Genomic DNA, 20,271 nt, shown 5'->3' with positions numbered 1-20,271 from the left:
ACAAGCACCCTCCTAAGCCTGTTGGCACATAGAGGTAGCCAATTATTTCTAGCATCAGTAAAATTCACCTGGATTGTGTTTAATTTTAGGTTCCATTTTAACCCCAAGGTCAAGATTAGTGTTCAGATATGTTCAAAAATTAAACTGAAGAACTGAAGACGGCTGTTAGAAGCTCTCTTGCAACTGGTAACATAGCCTGTTGCATATGCATTGTACTCAGCTTCAAGGAAAGCTGTTATATAACTAATGTTAATAAGAAAAGTGTTAAATTACAGCAAACATCATTAACGGCTTCTGATATAATTCTGAAATGAGATAGGATCAGAATGAGAAGCTGACATTTTCCCTATTAAGTTAATTAATGAATCACACTACTCTGCCCCAAACATAACAACAGTAATAAACAAAGGAATGACTTAATGCCATAAGATGCCTCAGCCCCGTGTTTGTACTTGGCCTCCTTACACATCGCTCAGCACACAGCACGCTCCTCAGCCCAGCACAGGTTTACTTCCATGGGGAAAGCAGGGTACAGTCACCATGTAACTGTACATCACCCTTCTCTCATGAAACAGGTGCTGTCATGAAGAGAGAGCACACATGTCCATATAGACATGTGTCCAAAGTTTACTTATGTGAAACTGTAATTTCACTCATTCTTTACTAAAAAAAAAACCACAAACACACCACAGATTCATGCAGCTTGAGTAATTCAAACCTTTCCTGCCTCAATAGCAACATTTTGTGCTTCACTATATTCAATATGTTGATATACTCTTCAATACTTTAACTTACTTGATGCCAACGTGCAACAGTGCCACTTTAAGCACTTACCATTTTCCAGGCATAGCTGACATTGTAGGCTTCTTTCCCAATTTCTCTCAGTTTGTTTACATGCCAAGACAGTGAGGAGTTCACAGGAACCGTAATGATCTGACTGCCCAGGGGAATGCTACATTGGCAAAAACAACATCCAACGTTTTATTAAACACAGAGAAAGCTCCTAAGCAGTACGCTTATAAAACATATCACAAGATATGAAGACGTCAACTGTTATCTGTCTTCAATGAACAGAAAGATTGTTGTCCGCTGAAAATGTATTTGTGTACCACCACATTTTGAGTCTGTTCTGTCTTTTGCAACAAAATAAAAAAGAAGCCTTTCAATTCCTGTTCTGTACATTCATTCAGCACATGACCACAACTCATCTTTTCCTGGCACACTATTAATACTGGAATGGTCCTCACTTACTACCACCTTAAATTTAAACTTTGAAAGGCAAGGCAGACTTGAAATTAGATGTAATTTACAGAGTCAGCAAGGTTTACGTTTACATATATCACCTTGTATCTGTGTCTACTCTACTGTTGCTTCCTGGCCAGAAATGTTGAAATTCATGCTTGAAGACAAGAACTAGTCTACTATAGCAACGTGCCAGTTCTTAAGAAGGAAGTCAAGTATAAGATTTGCAATGTTGGTCACAACAGTGTAGTTTCTCCAAAGTCTATCAGACATAGAGGGAAAGAAGGTGAAGGAAGTTCACCCCCTCAAAAACAAAATAAATTCTTACATGATTAAGACTAGGAGATACCCAATTACAGCTGTAAGCACAGTAATGCAAGGTAACGGACACCATGAAAGTCCTGTATTAACAATCAATCACGTTAATGAGAATTCATTTACTCAATTGGACTTGCTTCCTGGATCACTCACCTCAGGATGTTCTGCCGCACCAGCTCAAATTTAGGAATGTTCTCATAGTGTATAATATCTGTGTGGAGCGGTGGCTCAGACAGCAGGTAGGGCCTGGTGAGGGATGGGTGCATAAGGGTGTATCCTGAAAAATAAAGACAAAGACATGTGCTAAATGCATTAAGATAACTGAGCCCAGAGTGAATGTTTATAGGGAAAAAAAGAAAAACAATACAGTAACTACATACAGGTGCTGCTCAAATCGTACACGTTAATAAAAGTGAACAAGCAATATTATCATCAAAGAAGTTGCAAAGTAAAAACTACTGCAGTTGCAAAGAATAGCTCAAAGAACCAAGCAATAAAAACAACTTGGGATCAGAAGAAAACAGCTGACACAGGCATGCACCAGTTTTGCCTTTTGCCCTATACACAGAAACACGTAACAACAATTTCAGCAGCAGTAAACATTTCCACATCAAAACTCCAATACTGAAATTTCGTGTCATGAATCCACCTACAGTCTCTAGCTGGCTGGCAACTCTCAAGCAAAACTAACCGAACACCACACAATTAATCCTCTAATAAACATTACCATTCATTATTTATAGACAATTTAGATACATGAGAATTAAGCATTTACTTTTGATAGCTAATGACCTCAGTGGGTGTAAGAATACCTTAACCTAGAAGTTACCTTTGTTATCGATGAGAAACGTGTAGGAACCCAATGAGTCCTGGTAATAGGTGACATCTTCCAAGATATATGCAAGATTAACATCTACTCCAACAATCCCCAGCAGCAGGTTTCCAAAGTAACATGGTTTACTTACAGTCATTATCAGGCCTTAGAATGAGAGAAATAACAGGAAAACATCAGCAATCTCCAGGTAATTTCTGGCAGAGGTAACAGCTTGTGCTTTATCATTTCAAAATGTTATGCAGTCAAATTTCACACAGTATTACGTGCTGAAATATGGGGAAAAAATGGTGTGCCTATGGGGAGCTGAGCAGGTCATCTGCTGTGTCCAGCTGTTTTTAGCTACTCTTACCAGTTATTTTTTGCTTCTGATAGTGACCTAAGGTACATTTAATCAATTTATTAAAATACACAGGACACATAATGTTTTGGGTTTGTTGTTGTTTTTTTTTGTCAGCCTACAAGTGAATGCCTTATAAATAAGAATCATTCACATGAAAAGCCAAGATATTATTTTGTTCCTTCAATGCTGTCATTTAAGGCAACTGCAAAAAAGGAGAGAGGGGGAAGGGAGACGGAGAGAATTCATACCTGTAAAGCGACATCAGGGATGAATTATTGCTCATCTAATTGCATATTCAGAATATTAAACCTCCACTGCTTAACTAAATCCCAATACAGATACTGTACTGGGAATTATACCTGTAATTACACGATCGTTTGAGAAGCATCTCTTGTGCCTGAGGTAGGAACTTTAGGTAATGCCTTACTTCTCCTACTTTCTATGCCACTGCTATTTAGAAACTCTTCCTTCAAACCAATCTACAATTTATTTGCATGCATAAATACTGCAGTGTACTTAAAAGCTTATGTAAGCAAAGCTTTCTCTGTTGCACCATTTCTAATCCTTCTGATGCTCACATTTTCCATTATACTTGGATATGGCTTTGTGAGAGAATAATAATAAACCTTAATTACAGAGGTTCAGAAACACAGCAAGAAACAAGCACTCTGACTCACAGCAGATTTACTCGGGAATGGTCTTAAATTTGTTTTGGGACTCAAAACAAAACCTAAACTCAGGCACCTTTGAAAACCATTCAGCATAACCCCTAACTACTCCTAGGTCATAGCCAACACTAAGAATATGCAAAGTCTTGAATGAACAAATACAGAATTTGTACATTGTCCCAGCAATATGAAATCACCAGTGTGATTTCCTAACATCATCGTCACGTTTTTCACCTCTCTTTACAGAAAGTCCTGGAGATGTGTCTGGTGAGCTACCCAAGACCAAGCAGGGGTAAACCCTCCAAACCCTCCAGCTCTGACCTTTCAGGTGCACACACTGATAGCCATCACTGACATCCATCAGTGCTACGCCTTGATTCTCTCTGTTATCTGGCTGTAGGAGCGAAATCAGATGAAGTTGAACACACAGTGTTCGTTACTGTGGCATTGAATTTTAAGGTAAAAGGGCAGATCCATGCGCCTTCCACCATGTCAACACAAATTAGCCACTGATGGGAGAGCCAGGCTGCAGACATCCGCTGCATTAAGGTGTTCTTCAGGATGCAATCACAGTCCAGGGAAAAACTGACAGCAGGCTTCCACTAAATTCAATGTATGCCTTGCTGCCAGACTGCTCGGGGCCATGGACAGCCGGCTGTCAGGGCAGCCCAGCTCTGCTGAAGCTAGAGGAAGAGCTAAGGACAGCACATTTTGGACAGAAATTAATAATCTCTTTATGCCACCATTAAGCTGGTTGCCTTCCCTCTCTTACAGGGGTCTGACTGCCAGTGCCTGGCATCCCCATCTTCACAGACAGGCCAGAAAAAAAGGAAATTGCAGCAGCAATGATGACTCAAAAGTCACGTGCATGGCTCCAGAGCAGAGGAGGAAAGGGAGGCTTGGGTGATGATAAGTTTTCTGTCTTCCAGTGTGGGAAACCATGCAATCCTCTCAGTCTGCTCTAAGACCTCAAGCCATATGCAAGCACTGAAATAATGAACCCTGCAACGGTGCAGCATGGTCGTGGGTGTCACTTCAGTGTGACAACACTGCTTTGCTCAAGTAGAAAGGATTTCTCTCCACAGATTAAATTCTGGGATGCTATTTATAGATATTCACATACATGAGAACAAATTCATCCCTGAGAATCCAACCTAAATGTATCTACCTCCACGTCCTATTACCCCTCTTTTCATAACTAGACTTTCTGCAGATAAAAAGCCCATGGGCATGAAAGGCAAATTTTACATCTGCTTTGGAAACATGCCCAGAAGAATCACCTTACAGGACTACAGCATATTTAGGAATACATAAACAAAAAGGAGCCTAATCTTGTAGATTTTTATACCCAATTTGAATGTAAGCACTTACCATCTCCCATTTCATCCGAGAAAGGCAGGCTGAAGACTGCCTCATCAATCATTCGGTTGGGGAGGTTGGTATAGAATCGGCCAACCGTAGTTTCCAGGTTACTCAGCTGGTTTAGGACCATCATGCTGCCCTTGATCACTGGCAGGGCTGTTCGATCCGGCACCCCGTACTTCACCGAGTTCTGCTCTGCCAAGTCTCGCAGGAAGGCCAGTTCTTTCAAACCTGTCACTCCCTCTGAAACCAAGAAATATAAGGAAGGAGATAAAAGAAGCTTACGGTCCATCAAGACTTCTGTATCTTACTCACAAGTGCCGTAAATACAAGTAATTAGCTAGTATAAAACGTAATAAGGTTACCTCTTCACATACTCTGAGATACAGCACACAAAAATTCAACACGCTGTTCATACCACCACTTTAAACAAAGATTTCTTTTAACAAAGACTTATGTGACCTATAAATCCACAGGACAGCTCTTTGTTCTCCACTGGTGGCTAGTCCACGTAAAGAACCCGGCACATATTATACACCCTTGGAGATAACAGGCTTTGTTCTTTAGCTTAAACATTAAAGCCTCATGTTTTACATAAGTCCCAGGCTCAATTCCTGCAGGCAAATCAAAGACTTTTGTACATATTAGGACTCAAATGAGTATTTAAACGTACAGTAAAATGATATATTAGCTTAAGCATTAGTTTCCTTGGCTAGAGCCTGTGTGCAATTTTCAGTAATGCAATGTACAGCCCTCTTAGGGAAGAGCTTTGCTAGAAAACAGAGGAAGCCAAACTGAGCGGGTGATCTTCATATTTAACTTCACCCCCAAGTTAGGTCCTCAGTTATCAAAGCACTCAGGTTGTTTGATGTTATATTCATGCTTACTGGCTAACAACTCCAACCTAAGTCACATGGATGCTCATTTTGTGGGAGCAAGGAACACTGGCAATGCCAGGAAGGTTTACAGTTGCAACAGTTATCAAATTTAATTCAATCTGATTACCACTAGACTTTCTAGGCAAAAATCTTTTACATCCTGAGCAGCTGCACTTTGATATATAAGCATATTGTGGCACAGGGTTTCGTACATTAAAGAGGCAACATCTGGATATGGCCTGGGGATTACATGGACCAAAATCCATTAACAAACTGCTCCCAACAGGGCGTGGAATTACACTTGGATGAGCTTAATAAACTGGCTGTGCTATGAAAGGTAATTTCCATCCACTGGAAGGAGAACATCTCTCACCATTCATAAGCGCGTACGTGAGAATCATTACGGAGTTGTTGAGAAAACTATTTTCTTCGTTGATGACGCGTAGAGTCGCCTTTTTGTCATCTTCTGAGGAATCTTTCGATGTGATCCCAGCCGAGAGATAAATTATGACCATATCAGTATCTAAAACAAATATTGCAGACAGTGCATTAGAGTTTTAACTCAGAAAAGCATTGCGGTAAGAGTCCTTATGTCTGCTTGCAAACGTATATTGCCAACAGCTTCATTTGTAAGATTCGGAGGAATCTACAGTGGATAAGCACACTGGAGCCTTACGAATTACATCTTTTGTTATTAAACATCCATTCACACTATTTAGCAACCCCCTGGTTGGCTTGGTGCCTACCAGCTTCCCAGAAGGCACACTGATGGCGTTTGTGGAGCAGACCCCACCAACACAGCCTGTCCTGGCTGCAACTGGGCAGGAGTATGCTCAAGATGAGCATGCAGCGTGCTGCAGAGGCCTCTTAACAAGACTTAACAAGAGCAATAAGCCTGCAAGTTTCACCTGCTGAGCCTTTTTCTCCCCTGCAGAGTGGAGCTGTGTGCCTCACGGGGCAGCACCTGCCTGCATTTCCTACAGGAGAAGTGCACGGTGCTTTCTGACAGGCAGCACGGGAGCTCGGGATGCCATGGGATGAAGGGCACCTTACCTTTCCTGCGGCGTAGGTCTGAGCATAATGCCTGAGAAACGCAACGCAACGCGCAGCCCTTCATCTCCGGCTCCCTTTGCATGAAGCTGAACACGTTTTTCAAGCCGAGTATGTTCTGTGCGAACGGCCTGCCTCGAAGCCTTTGAACATGCAAATCCCAATCTTTGCTTACACGCAATCTGATTTCATCATCTCAGTGTTAGAAGTGTTTTATGCATATAATTAAGACACTTGTAGTGATCATGCAACACCACATAATCTGAAGCACATGAGGTCTGCTGGTTGTATGCCAACTTTGTTGTCCCATCTGTTATCTTTTATTTTTTAAATAGTTATGAATATTGACTTGGATATTTTGTCCTCCTGACTTGAAAAGCCCTTCAGCCAGAAGTGGGTTTTGACACAAACGAGTATGACAAGCTGTTTTTTCGCAGGGAATTTCTGCTGTATTTTTTTTTTAAGAAGCTAAAGATAGAAATAAAAGCAAAGCCAGGTGTGAATACAGCTTTAGCTGTATTTAAGGAAAGCCATTCATCTGTTTCCCAGGCTACAGCACAGATACTTTATATCGCAGCCAGGGCATGGTGCTTTTAACGTTTTTTTAATATATATGTGTGATTTAACTTATCTGTGTGTATAGACACACACGTATAGACAGGCTACCTATTTGCCTCGGGTTTTCAAGGGGTGTTGGCTCTCAGGGACAGCCTTCCCTTACACTTTGGGATGAGGGTCTGCTGAGCAGGACAGCGATAGGATCTGGCACGAGGCAGGAAATCCTGACGTGTTCAGCAGCACAATTCCTCCATCACATACCAGGAGTTCCCTTCTAACTTTTCCAACGTGAATTCAGGAGCGAGGTTGTATCTCAATAGCTTCCCTGACACACCCACACATTGTTCTCCAGGAACAGGATGTCAGAAAATTAGCGTTAAAATGAATAATACTTTTTCTTTTTTTCTTTTTTAAAGATAAAAAGATTATTTATAAGAAAACGAATCATGGTTTATAAACATCCTCTTCTCGTATCTGTTGTGTCTCACCCTGCGAATTCTGAAGCTTGCTATGTTCATATTACATCTTCAAAAACCTTTTACTCTTAGAGAAAACTTAAATCCACAGTATTTACCTTTTATTTTAATTTTACGTACTTCTGCTCCCAATAACTGTTCCAAATGAAACCTAGTAAAAACGTGTTCTTCCACATTAGTGAAGAGGACACCAAAACCTTCTCATCCTAACACACAAACAATGCCAAACAGAAAAGGTACGTAGGAGGATGTTGTAAGATTCACAGACAATGTTCTTGGAATAACTACCCATGACTAATATGTCTTATCCCAGCCAGCTTCAGCAGCCATAGATTTTTTTTTCTTTCTCTCTAGAAAGTTGCACCCCTTTCATCATTTTGCCAGAGGATGGTAAAAACCTGCCCTTGACAACCCTGTCTTTCAGCTAAGCAATGTACAGACAGATAAATGCTTCACTTTATCTATGGCCTAAAGCTCAGAAGTTGAACGAACCTTTAATAGCAAAAGCACCATTTTATAAACTGAGGGAAAGTGACCTGAAATAGGAGCACATTTCCTTAGTCTTTCAAAAGCACTTTCATCCCTGGGCTTTTCTTTTCAACCTTCTTCCGTTCTGCACAGCAAGCTGAGCTGCTGCCCTCCAGGACAATGAAAGATTTGCAGTCATCTGAGGGGGCCCGGGACCAGGCTGTGGGATCTGTGTTACATAAACGAATTGGCTGAAATGACGGAGATCAGGCTGCTCCCTCCACCCTGCCACGGCCCTGGCAGTGCTACTTGACTCCCACAAGCACTCAGAGCCTTAAGAGCTGCCTTTCCTCAGCTTCCTGGTAAGCAAATGTGCCGCTTGATTTCACATCCATCTTTTCCACATCTTGCACCACGTCCTCATTACAAAAAACACACACAAAATAAAAGAGCTTTGGGAATGGGAAGGAGAAACCCCATTACGCATACACCAAACCAGGAGGATATTAGATGAAGGAAAATTTATCGAGGTCAGCCTCAGGTTCCACAAAATATCACCCATAACTGGTATTCTCAAAACACCCTTTTCCCTGAGAAGGACGGACCACATCCTAGGATTCCAGTAAGGGAATTACTCACATCCATTCATTTTAGCAATATGCCAATGAACCTGCTGCAACAGCAATTTCCATTGAAAGGACCCCTGCACACCTCTAGGACATAATTCTGTTATCAGCCATGCACTCCTGCAATTTCATCTTATAGTTTAAAAGAAAGTCAGCAAGTAGAATAAATTTAAAAGGAATGGCGACATTCAACAGCCATTCGTGAAGATTTCAGATCAAGTAAATGCTATTTAATAAAAAACATAAGCTTTTTTTTTTTTTTTTTTTTTTTGATATTCCAGACACTACATTTCTTTGGCCTCTGTAAAAGCGAGAATCTCAAAAAAATATAATTGCAAGCCTCAGAAATAATCAGGATTACACAACAAGAGACTTACTTCCTTGGAGTTTCGTGCCATTGTTTGTATTTCGTATCAACTGGAAAGCCTTTTGAAATCCTACTGCATGCTGTGTAGGGCTGTCAGATGACTTTATACTGCTAACGAAGGTGGACATCTTCCTTTTTGTCTCACTAGTGGCAGGAGACAGAAACGTCTTATAGCACTGATCCAGCGAGCAGGTTCTTACTGTGTCTGCCACGGTTAACACAGAGATCTTAAAAGAGAAGAAACTATATTGGATTACCTTACCATTTATAATTCCTTACATACCAATATAGAAAACACAATGATAAGCCAACTGAGGAGATTTGGTGGATTTAAATTCAATTGTTAAGAAATAAATGCTTGAGGCATAAATCCATCAAATTTGAAAAGGATTAGACTTATGGTGATTTCAAGAAAAAGAGACTTCGGTCTTTGTTTCTCAGATGAAGTCAGCTCTGCTCATACATAATAGTTACTGCACTGTTCAGGGCAGAAACCTAAGCAGACTGGAGATATCTGAAAACAAAATCAGCAGAGAGCATTTCCAGGAAATCCTTGAGTGTCTGTAGAAAAGTGGAGGCTGCACAGAAAATGGAAAAAAGAAAACCCTCTACAGGGTTTTCACAAGAGAATTGTTACGACTTTTTTTTAAAAAATGTTTTAATCAAGGTGACCAAATCTACCACCAATTTTCATCCTGTAAATGAGTTAAGGCACGCAGTGGTAACACTTGTGTTAATATACATATAACATACCAATCTAATTAAACGAGTGGCATACTTTATTCTAAATTAGGACTGATGCAAGAAAGTCGCAGAATAAAGCAGTAATTATTTACTCGTTTAACAGGTTTCGTAACCACTGAGCTACTGACCAAGTAATCTCGCTCTCAAATGTATTTTCTTCATTATAGGTCTGTATTCAGACAAATACGTTTGGCACTTAAATGTAAGTCCTATTAATTCTGGTTAACTGTAAGCATTATTATACTGTATGAAAACTCTCTAAAAGCAAAGCAGTTAGAGGTGTTTTTTCCATACTATTATCTTAAGGCAAAGATTGTAACCAGTAATTCTTCAATGTAATTTGACTGAAACTCCCTTCCAACTAGGAAAACAAGCAGCAAGAACAAGCAAGGTCCCACTAACAGAGAAATACTGGAAGTACAGACAAAACTGGGGACTGCTTATGGACTTGTAAAAGCACCCTTTGTGCCCACGTTGTAATCCCTACTTCAAACAAAAAGATGGGTTAAGTGACTTTCTCAATGACAAGTTGAATGTATATGGCAGAACAAGAAATACAATACAGATTTCTTGGCCCTTTGCTTTATCCTTTCCTTGCTGGTATCACGGCCGTCTGGGAATCTTCCAAACACTAATTACATTTCAGATCACTCCAAAATAACAGCAGAATAAATCATTTCCATTTTCCCAGGCAAGAGGACAGCCTCAGAGGCAAAATGAGTCACTCAAAGCAACACTTCAGAAATCAGTCATCAAGTTCAGAGCATGGTTGCAGTTGCCTACTGTATCTGACCATCACCTGAAGTCTCTGCCAAGACTGAGAGCGTTTAAGGATTACTCAGAAACAAGATTTTGCCTTAAATCAGTGGATTTCAATTTTTTCAGCCTCTGGATCACCCCACAGTAACACAGGCTTCCAAAAGTGAGTTTGATTCCTCATCACCCATGAGAAGCAGACCACGGATCCCCATGAATCCATGGACCACAAGTTAAAAACACCGCTTTGGCTGAAAACATCAAGCAGAGTTGAAACCAACAGAACCATGCTCATCGCTGGCAGAAAGCTCACCTTATCGTGTTCATCTATAGAGCTCAGAATAACCTGAGCAGCATCTTTGGCGATCTGAAGCTGTGTCTCAGTGACCGAAGCCCCGTGGTCCACGATGACGACGATATGCTTGGACTGAGGTCGGACAGTAGAAACGTAGACGGGCCTGCAGGAGAACGGAACGCAAACCACTGCCGTGAGTCATCATTTCCACGAAGATGTTTACAAGTGAAAATAGCCGAGAATTAAAACCAAGAACAGCCCCACAAAGGAACAATAACTTACAAAAGGAATTTTTGATTTTATAAGAACTTCTACCAGGAAAGACCAGCTGGGGATCCAGACCTAAAGAAACAGCCCTTGCTTTTACTCTTTCTGACTTGAACCCAAGTCAGGTGTCAGATCCTTCTCCCTCTAGCACAGCAGCTGCTTCCAGCTAGAAATAAAAAATTTTGCTGAAGCAGTGGCAGTGTTTGGGACTACTGCTTGCAGCAGGCTTTGGACTGAGCACGATAAGCACCGATTGTTTAATGATAACTGTTGGGTGCCGGGAACATTACTCACATGGAAAGGTAAGCGCAACGGTGGGTATTTGCTGGTTACATGACAAGTAAAAACCTGTGCAGCTGTGCAGAGTTCCATTAGCATAGGGAGCTTGGTTTATTTTAATAAGAGAAGGCTTCTGGCCAAGAAAAGTTTTTCTCTTGGAGCCCTGGAGGATTTCACACGGGTTGTGCTCCGCATCCCCTCAGGTATGCGCAGCTCTGAGCCGCGTGGCCCAGCTGCCTCAAACCTGGGTGAGGGCTCAGTGCTGCCACGCGTCTGTTTGTGCTAACATTTAAAACATATTGTCAGTGAAGGGCTGCTCAGATACAGTTCAATATTGCGAGGTATGTGAGAAAGATTTCACGAGCTCTTCCAGCTCTTTCAACCTGGAAGAAATTAGAAAATTTGACAGGGCCCCTTTTTCTTCTTTATCCCAGACCCAAAAACTACTTAAGAGTCAAGTGTGAGTTCTGGAACCTAAATTTTGTTATATTAAATTTTGTTATACTAAATTTTGTTATATTAAAGACAGCCACAGCAATCGTATCAACAGATAAAGAAACGCAGGAGGTTTTAGACAAGGCACTGCAGTAAACAACTGGCACAAATCTGTTCCTAATTGTGGAACTGCCTGCAGCTCTACACTTATATGAATACCTAGAACTTAGAGAGCACGTTTGATCTTCAAAGCACTTACTATTAACTAATTAATCTGTCCAAACTACCCTGCAAGGTAAATCTTAGCAGGAAAATAATATCCCTAGTTTATCCATGGAGAAGCTAAGACCAAGATTAGGTGATACGTATGAAATCACCAATGGTTTTAGTGTCAAAAGTCGGATGGAGACTCAGGTATTCCCAGCTCTCACGTCTTCAGACCGCACCTTTCCAAGGCTATAGGAAACTTAATCAAGCCCAGACGCTTCAAGCTTTGATGATACATAGAAGATAGCACCAGTAAACAGCTGATTGCTCAACACTGTCAAGAAACCAAAGCGCTGCTCAGCTTCTGTGCATTCAGCTCTGTGGAAATGTACTTGGTTGGGCTAATGCTTCCCCCGCATAGATTGATTAGCTGGTACAATTAGCTAACTTGTGACCTAAGAGTGACTAAAGCTGCTGCACTTTCTCAGAAGAATCCACCCTTGAGTCTTGATCAATCCCCGTAGCGTTGACAGCAAACGCCGGGGGTAAAATAGCAAACTGCAACTGCTTTGCTGCGTGCCTGCAGACAGAACAGGCAAGTTATCACCCTGAATAGGAAAACCGTGTCACCGTTTGGTCCTTTTTTCCTACAATTTTCTCAGTAGAAACAGAAAGCGTCCACTATTGCTTCCCTGCTACCCACGACGTGCCACTTGAACCTCGGGGGGAGGTTCCAGAAGGGCTCTTGCCAAGGGCCGTTCCCATCTGTTATCCTCCAGCCCCCTTCCCCAAAGCCATGCACCTGCCTCAGCAGCAGAGTACGTGCTCACTGCTTTGCTAATAGGGGTCAAGTATGAGTCAAATACAAACCAAATTTTGCCTGTGGGCTGACCTTCAATTTACAGGTTACTGCTCTGTGCAGCTAATTTGATTTGAGAGATGTGAGGAACCTGTTGGCAACTGTGTTGTCCTTTAAAGCTGCTTCTTCTTAAGTGAAATCCAGTACTTAAAAAACAGAGCTAAGGAAACCAAGGGACCCCAGCTTCATGAGAAGTTACTCATGAATGTTGTTGACTTGGAAAAGCAAAACACTGGAAAAAAAATCAGTACTCGAGGAATGCAATTTTTGTGCTTTGCCCCCTAAACGTAAGGAGTCGAGTCGTACCTGCTGCGGTGTTCGTAGCTGCCTTTGCACCGGAACTTGTGGGCTGGAAAAACGGTGAAAATGCCTTCTTCTGAGCTGAAATACTGCCACTTAATCCCCGGGTTTGACTTCAGATTATCAGCAAGAACTGGAAGTTGGACAGGAAAAATGACAAATGAAGGAGAGTTATGAAGGGAGGTCAAACTGAGAGCTACGTTTAATGAAAGGCCTCTCTCATATGTACTTGGAGAAGAATAACCAGGGTTATAAACAAGGGGCCCACGCAGCTCTATTTGAGGATTGGGTAATGCTTCACATCTGATTTGCAAACAGTTGAAGTCTTTTAGAAACCTAACATTAGACTTGGTAGATTTTATTTAATGGGATGAGTGTTCCTGAACCTCTGAAGCACAACTGCGACGAAAGATGCCAAGGCAGGAGCAAAGAAGGAAGAGATTAAGGCAATTATATATAACATGTATGCAAACAAACATTTACACATAAAAACAATGTCTATATGGAATTTTCACAAAGAAAAAAATGCTAAAAATAAAGGAAGTATGTTTTTTACACGGAAGTAACCCCAAAATACGAAACAGGCTTGCAGCTTACAGCCCCGTAAGCCAAGCCACTAACATTACCCATCTGTTTAAAAATGTCTACCTGAACATTTGGCAAAAATAGCTTTACACACAAACGTGGATCAAGGAAAATCTCACCAAACAAACAGCTGAAAGGGTTAAAGAACAGGGAGAATCTTTCTTTGTTCCTCATGCTTTTGTTCGTGAAGGGTAGACAGGTACAACTCCCACTCTCAGGACTGAAGAATTTCTTCAAGTTTCTCATTATCCCTGTGCCATAATTGACAGGGCTGCAGGCTCTCATGTTGCTTGTTAGGAGCAGTAACCCCTTTTCAGGAAAAACACAGCATCTCCTCTTGGGGTTACGCAGCAGCCATCCCATCCAAGTGCTGCCTGGCAGTTGGTGGCTCCACGCTGGTTCCACCAAGCTCACCACGAGCATCACCACCAGCTTCCCATTTTCCAAATCAAAGTGGAGAAAGAATGAAGGTAACAGATCCTAGCAGCCACACAGCGACTTTCCTACAAATCTCTCAAATTCCTCCATGCCAGCTGATTATTAATTACTCAGTGTATGGGGAAAAGCTAAGAATAAAGCAGGTCGGTGACGTGTTTCCAGGTGGCGTAGCCAAGCACGAACCAAGTTCAGGATGTAACTGGGGAGCGCAGATCTCAAACCCTCTTGTGGTTTATAGACCACATGCATTCTTCTTAAAACGTGCTCACCTTCCCTTTCAAATAATCTCTAAGAAAGCGCTACTTAACACCCACAAAGTCCTTTGAAAGCTCTAGCTCAGCAGCATTAACAAAGCTTTGTCGCCTGCTTCAGAGGTGGCACTGGGCTTTCTGCCTCGTGGTGACACGGGGATGTCCCCGCTGCCACCTCCACTGCTCCCCGCAGGCCTGGTGAGGGGACAGGGACAGCGCTCTGCTGTACAGCTCCTCACCTTTTCTTGAGCACTTCACTTCTGGCACTCCCCTTTGGGCTGAGACTGAAAATAGACGAGACAGCTTCGTCTCCTGCATCTCATTCATTACCAAATACCCCACTATTTGGGTTGGAAACCACCGCAGGGCACATTTCAAACCCTAACCAGATGTTCTACAACAAACTAGGCAGGCAGCCCCAGTGTAAGTTCCCATCCTCAGCAGTTTAGCACCTTCTCGAGTTTCCCAGACTGGCTGTGGCCACGACGGTCTCCCAGCATTCAGCTCAGGGTAATTACCCCATAAAAACCACTATCTCTCCCCCCACACACCACCTTTTGCTACAGTTGTTTGCATTTCCACTGTGCCTACGAGCCCCAAGGAAAGCCGTGGCTGCATCACGTTGGCCTCTGCCCAAAGCAGCAGCTTCGCATGATCTTGACTCCGAAGAAGCTGCTGCCTTAGGAGATGAGGAAAAAGACCAAGGAAGAAACAGAAGAACGAGGCACTAAATTCCCACAATGATGTCAAAGCTTGTTTCTCTGCCCCTGCGTGCAGGTGACATCAACCTGGTGATGCTCTTGGGAGCACGAATCATTTTTCTACTTCATTTTCATGCTTTCAAAGAAAGCACCCATGATCTTGCAACCAAAAGTCAAACTCATTTGCAAATGTTTTTTTGTTTCACTCACGTCTCCCTAAATTTCTCCTAAGTCCTTGTGTTGGTGTCACACTGGAGACGATGCCAGTTTCTCGGTGCCATTTCTGTTTTGTAAAAAAAAAAAAGCAGGTTTTTGGTCACCGACAAGTAGTTTCTGTGTGGCAGGGACACAAAGCTGTGTGAAATTTTAATACTGCCAAATTGGAAATTTTGAGAAAAAAATTCACTTTTCATTACAAGTGAAATAAACCTAAATCCACACGGAATTTCTAGCTGTTATAGCTAGGCCTACCAGCAATTCCTCTCCCCAGACCTCTCCTGAGTGCACCCATCCTCTTTTCCTCTCCAATATCCTGTCTGGAAAGCTGAGATGTGTTTCTGAGCTCATCTAGGGGGTTGCAGCCTCGTCCTCCATGCATGGGAGCGCGATGCTTGGCCACAGCTGTGGGGATCCAGGGAAGTATCTGAGAGCCTTTTATTAAGCTGTAAAGAAACACTTGAGGGGAAAAACCAACAGCACTGCACCAGGTCCCCAAAAGCAGCCAAACCTTGGAAATATGTATATGCGGTTCACAATTAACATCAAAATGTAACTGATTTTAAACAACATCGCCTTTCAGCGCCAACGTGACAAGGTTTTATTTCCTGAAAGACTTTGACCCAGGCTTCCTTCTCCCTCCTGTAACCGCTGGGAAATCTAGGTGTCTCATTAAGCTAATTGCTCAGACTGTTTTTACTAATCGAGACCAAGCTGGCACCTTCCGAGGGCTCTTCACCGGCTCGTCCTCGCCGGCTGCACGCTGAGCTGCCAAAACCCCAGGCTTAGGGGAGCTGAACCTGCCCTCAGAGGTCAGCAGTGCTGAACTTAGCTCGTTAGCAACATTATATATTTATAATATAATTGCCATCATAAAGAGGCTGAATTTCAGTTCTTCTCATGTCTCCCAGAGTCTGAAGACTATTTTCAAACCAGGTCCTTGAGCACTCAAAGCCGGGCTAGAACAACCTGCCCATTTTAATTTCGCCAAGAGCATTAAAATAAAGGAGTTTATAATTACAGGCATTTTTTTAAATCGTTGCTGTATTGAAGGTGAACTCCTCATTCCCACAAGGCCATCATTTGTATTTACTTTCCCATGACAGCATCAGGGCTTAGATGCTCATTTTCCCAATAAAACAATTGGGTTTGAACCCTAACAAATTCCTCGCAGCCTCAGTGCTCCCCCTCTGCTTTTCCTCCTCTGCTCATGCTGCCTTTGACAAGTCCAGCAGCTCGACGTTGCCTTCCCTGGACACCACCAATTTTACCACGTCTTGTTGCTTATTTCTTTTTCCCATGACCACAGGAGACAGACTCCCATCAGATAAACAAAAGCTGAAAAATAGGTTTTGTTTTCCTCTTTAGGTGCCCTCTTGTTTTCCATCTGAAGTCACAACAACGCCCTGCAGATATTGCCTCGTTCCTTGGTCTCTGCCAGGACACACAGCAAATGTTCTCTCTTTTGTTGTTTTTGACCAAACCTCCCCTCCCCTCAACATTTCACTCCCTCAGCTGCTTGCCTGTACTTAATTATCACCTCATCCCTGCAGCAAAGCCGGGCTTTGGACAGGTTATACAAACAAAAGACCCCAGAAAAACCCCTTGTGAGCTGCCTGCCCAGCCTACACACCGACATTTGTCCGAGTTGGCAGCAGTAGCAGAAACATGCACAGGGCATTTCACTGCTACTCATTTTCCAGGCTTCCATAGGCTTGCTAAGACCTGTGGTTCCCATCTGAACTCAAACACCAACCTAATCTTTCATTTTCTGTTTAGGATAAAGTTATTTTTGCACGTTCAGTAAGCCACCTACCTCCCTACTGTAACACAAATAATATTTTGCGTTACATGCAATGATTTTACAGCTCTAAAATGAGCGTCTCCGCTCCGCAAAGACCCAGCCTCGATATCCCACTGCTGGCAGGAACCTGGAGGTCTAAGCCTCACGCAGAAATCCCAGAGGTGTCTCAGCTTGGAGGCATGGATGGGGACGTGAACGTCCAGCTGGGAGCTGCCTCCGTCCTCACCACGCACAACGCGGCACCACCTGACCCCAAACGCTGCCGCAGATAGAAGTTGGGAAGAATTAGCATGAGAGCATTTGAAACGATCATTCTCTCTAATTATAAATATCTAACAAAGCAAAAAGGACTTTTAGAGAGAAAGCCCTGTGTGATAGAGTTTATAAAACTTCAAAGGGAATGCGATATGATAACACTTAGCACTTCTAGATACCACTTTACATCTTCAAAGCATAGTCAAATCATTAACTAATTAATCTTCAAAGAAAAGCAGTCAGTAAAAAAAAAAAAAAGGGGGAACTGCTGAACATAATTGCTCATTATAAGAGTTTCTTACAGTCTTCTTCAGCATTACGTTTATTGAGCTGCAGACCTCACAGTTCTCATCAGGCAAAAAAAAAAAAAAAGTTGAGTTTTCAGTGAAACACACACAGACTGCAGCTCTGCTCCAAGAGGAACCTCTGTTAAAAGTCCTCATTATGGAGATACTCCAGTGATGCTCTGGAACAACAGCAGAGAGTGAATGTGTTTAGTTTACAAGTTAAGACGTCCTCTGACCCACAAGACTTATCCAGGACTTTGAGTCAAGCTGCATTCTGCCTCCTGCATTTTCTCCAGAAAAAAGCCTGCAGCTTGAATCCAATTAAAATTCTGCTGATGGCACGAGGCAGGGCTGAGGCCAGCTCACTCCCTGGGAGCTGTTTGGGCTCTGAAGGGCAAAGAAGTAACAAACATCATGGAAAGGAGGGATCCCAGCTTCCCAGCTATAAAAGGACTTGAGCCATGAGTTACCACCCCCTTCAAACACCTCCCAACTCCTTTACCTCACCCGAGCTTTCAGCTCAAAGTACAGCAATGCAAGGGGCACGACCAAGGCACTCCACATTTTAAATGATCAAGACCTTGAGTAAGGCACAGACAAAATCTGTTGGGAAACGTGGTCCCATCCCTGCATGTTCCTGGGGAAACACGCTCTGCCAAAGCTGCCTGATTTGAACCAGACATTTGGGCATTTTGGAGGCTGAGAAAAGGAAAGATTTACTGGTTCCTTGTTTATTCAAGAAGATAAAGAGCAAGCAATCTGATAACATAATGCACAGGCTCTGGGCAGAGTTTTGTCATCTAATAAATAAAGGACTACTCACAGAGTGAGGGCAGATCTCTTAATCTGACTGACTGAAGCCTGCGATTCCACGTGAAGAATAAAGACTCTCTCCTCATCTATTTTGTAGTCGTGGCTAAAGGTAATCCAAATGGAAAACTCCAGCCAAGATAAAAACAGAACCTCTTCAAGGAGAAAAAAAAAAAATAATACAACCACCACCACCAAATCAACCTGATCTCACAAAATAAAATAGCAAAAAGTGGAATTTAAGGGCTGGGAGAAGAGAATTTTTCCTATTTTTTTTTCTTCTTCCTCTTTTCTCCAAGATCATGTTTATCTTCTATGCTATAAAAGTCCAATAGAAAATTACAAAAGAAAAAAAGTTTATTTTTGCATGTTTCACGAGCTCCACTTCCCCTGTTGCCTCATTTTCCAGCACCAGCCCAGTCTTTCCGTTCCATTTCTCTCTCAAGGGCATCTTCTCACTCGCAGAAAAGATCCTACCAAAGGCTGTTTGAAAGCTGCTAAGAGGAAAACCAGAGGAGAGTTGCTCACTGTCACCAAGTCCTGCAGCGTTTCCCTGCTCTCACCATCACTCCAATTCCCTTGTTGTGTGCTGCCTGTGCTGCCAAGGCCATTTCAGGGAGCTTTCGAGACAGAGGCAAGGGCAGAGGAGGCACTCGAGTCTGAGTGGCGAGTCAGGACAGCGAGACCTCGCGCTCGCTTTGTTTTTGTAAAAATTCGAAACAAACGTAAAAGAAAATTCTAGCTCAGGCTATTTGTTTTGCACCACTCAAGGAGAAGGGATATTTTTTTAATGCTTTTTTTTTTTTTACTTGGATGTTCTGCACTATAAAAGTAAAAAATGGCTTTTCTGTTTCAAGGGCCCAGTAAGTGATTCACTCAGTGCTTTGCTTCTACTGCAGTGCCTGAAAATCTGCTTTCAAAAATTATTCTGCTTAATGACAATTGAATGCAATTTTAAACATTACTATACTAATAATTACTACTTTTTATTATTTTTTAATTCCTTTTTTTTTTTTTTTTTTTATAAAAAGAGCCTGGAAGTAAAACAAAGTCCAGTAAAACACAGTAAGTGAACAAAGACTGCGTATCTTCAGGATGGGACACACTGCACAAATTAGGGTGATGAGACATCAGGAAATTAGCTTGTCTGGCCAGCACCTGTATTCAAGATGCAGCATACAGCTGATAGGATAAAAAGAAACCTATGGGGGCTTAGTTTTGTTAAGACAGTAACTAACCAGAAATAATGCGAAGCTGTAAGAAGAGATACAGTAAGAGAGGGTAGGCATATATATATCTATATATAAATAGATACAGATATATAAACCCCATTTTACCCTCTTTTTTTTTTTTTTTTTGGCACTTAAACAGTAGGGTTAAAAAAATCAGCATTTTGTTCCAAAGATGCATGAGAATTAAAAGAAAAACATTATATCTGCAGTCTGCATCGCTTGTCAAAAGCGAACAAAAAGCCACCAAGAACTTTATGCTAAATGTAATCCTCAACCAAAACTTACTGTGCTATCTAATTTACAGCACTAAGTCAGCATAAAAAGTTGAACAGCACGACAAAACAGCTGGGCAAAAGCTGAAC

At 42.1% G+C, this 20,271-nt stretch overlaps 1 protein-coding gene across 4 annotated transcripts in view; it reads right to left on the bottom strand.

Moving 5' to 3' along the window:
* CACHD1 (cache domain containing 1) overlaps positions 1 to 20,271 on the bottom strand; it is a gene marked incomplete at its 5' end in the record, with an annotated part of 94,330 nt that overhangs the window by 21,777 nt on the left and 52,282 nt on the right. For all 4 annotated transcript variants that reach the window (XM_084527665.1, XM_084527666.1, XM_084527668.1 and 1 more), the window contains 8 exons: positions 835 to 952; positions 1,714 to 1,837; positions 2,390 to 2,539; positions 4,775 to 5,008; positions 6,017 to 6,166; positions 9,199 to 9,415; positions 11,002 to 11,146; positions 13,337 to 13,463. In XM_084527665.1, the coding sequence (XP_084383791.1) occupies positions 835 to 952; positions 1,714 to 1,837; positions 2,390 to 2,539; positions 4,775 to 5,008; positions 6,017 to 6,166; positions 9,199 to 9,415; positions 11,002 to 11,146; positions 13,337 to 13,463 (1,265 nt within the window). The remainder of the gene's footprint in view (positions 1 to 834; positions 953 to 1,713; positions 1,838 to 2,389; positions 2,540 to 4,774; positions 5,009 to 6,016; positions 6,167 to 9,198; positions 9,416 to 11,001; positions 11,147 to 13,336; positions 13,464 to 20,271) is intronic.

Source organism: Aythya ferina, assembly GCF_964211825.1.
Source record: "Aythya ferina genome assembly, chromosome: 8".
Classification (NCBI taxonomy): Eukaryota; Metazoa; Chordata; class Aves; order Anseriformes; family Anatidae; genus Aythya; species Aythya ferina.
This window is presented reverse-complemented; position numbering and strand designations above follow the sequence as displayed.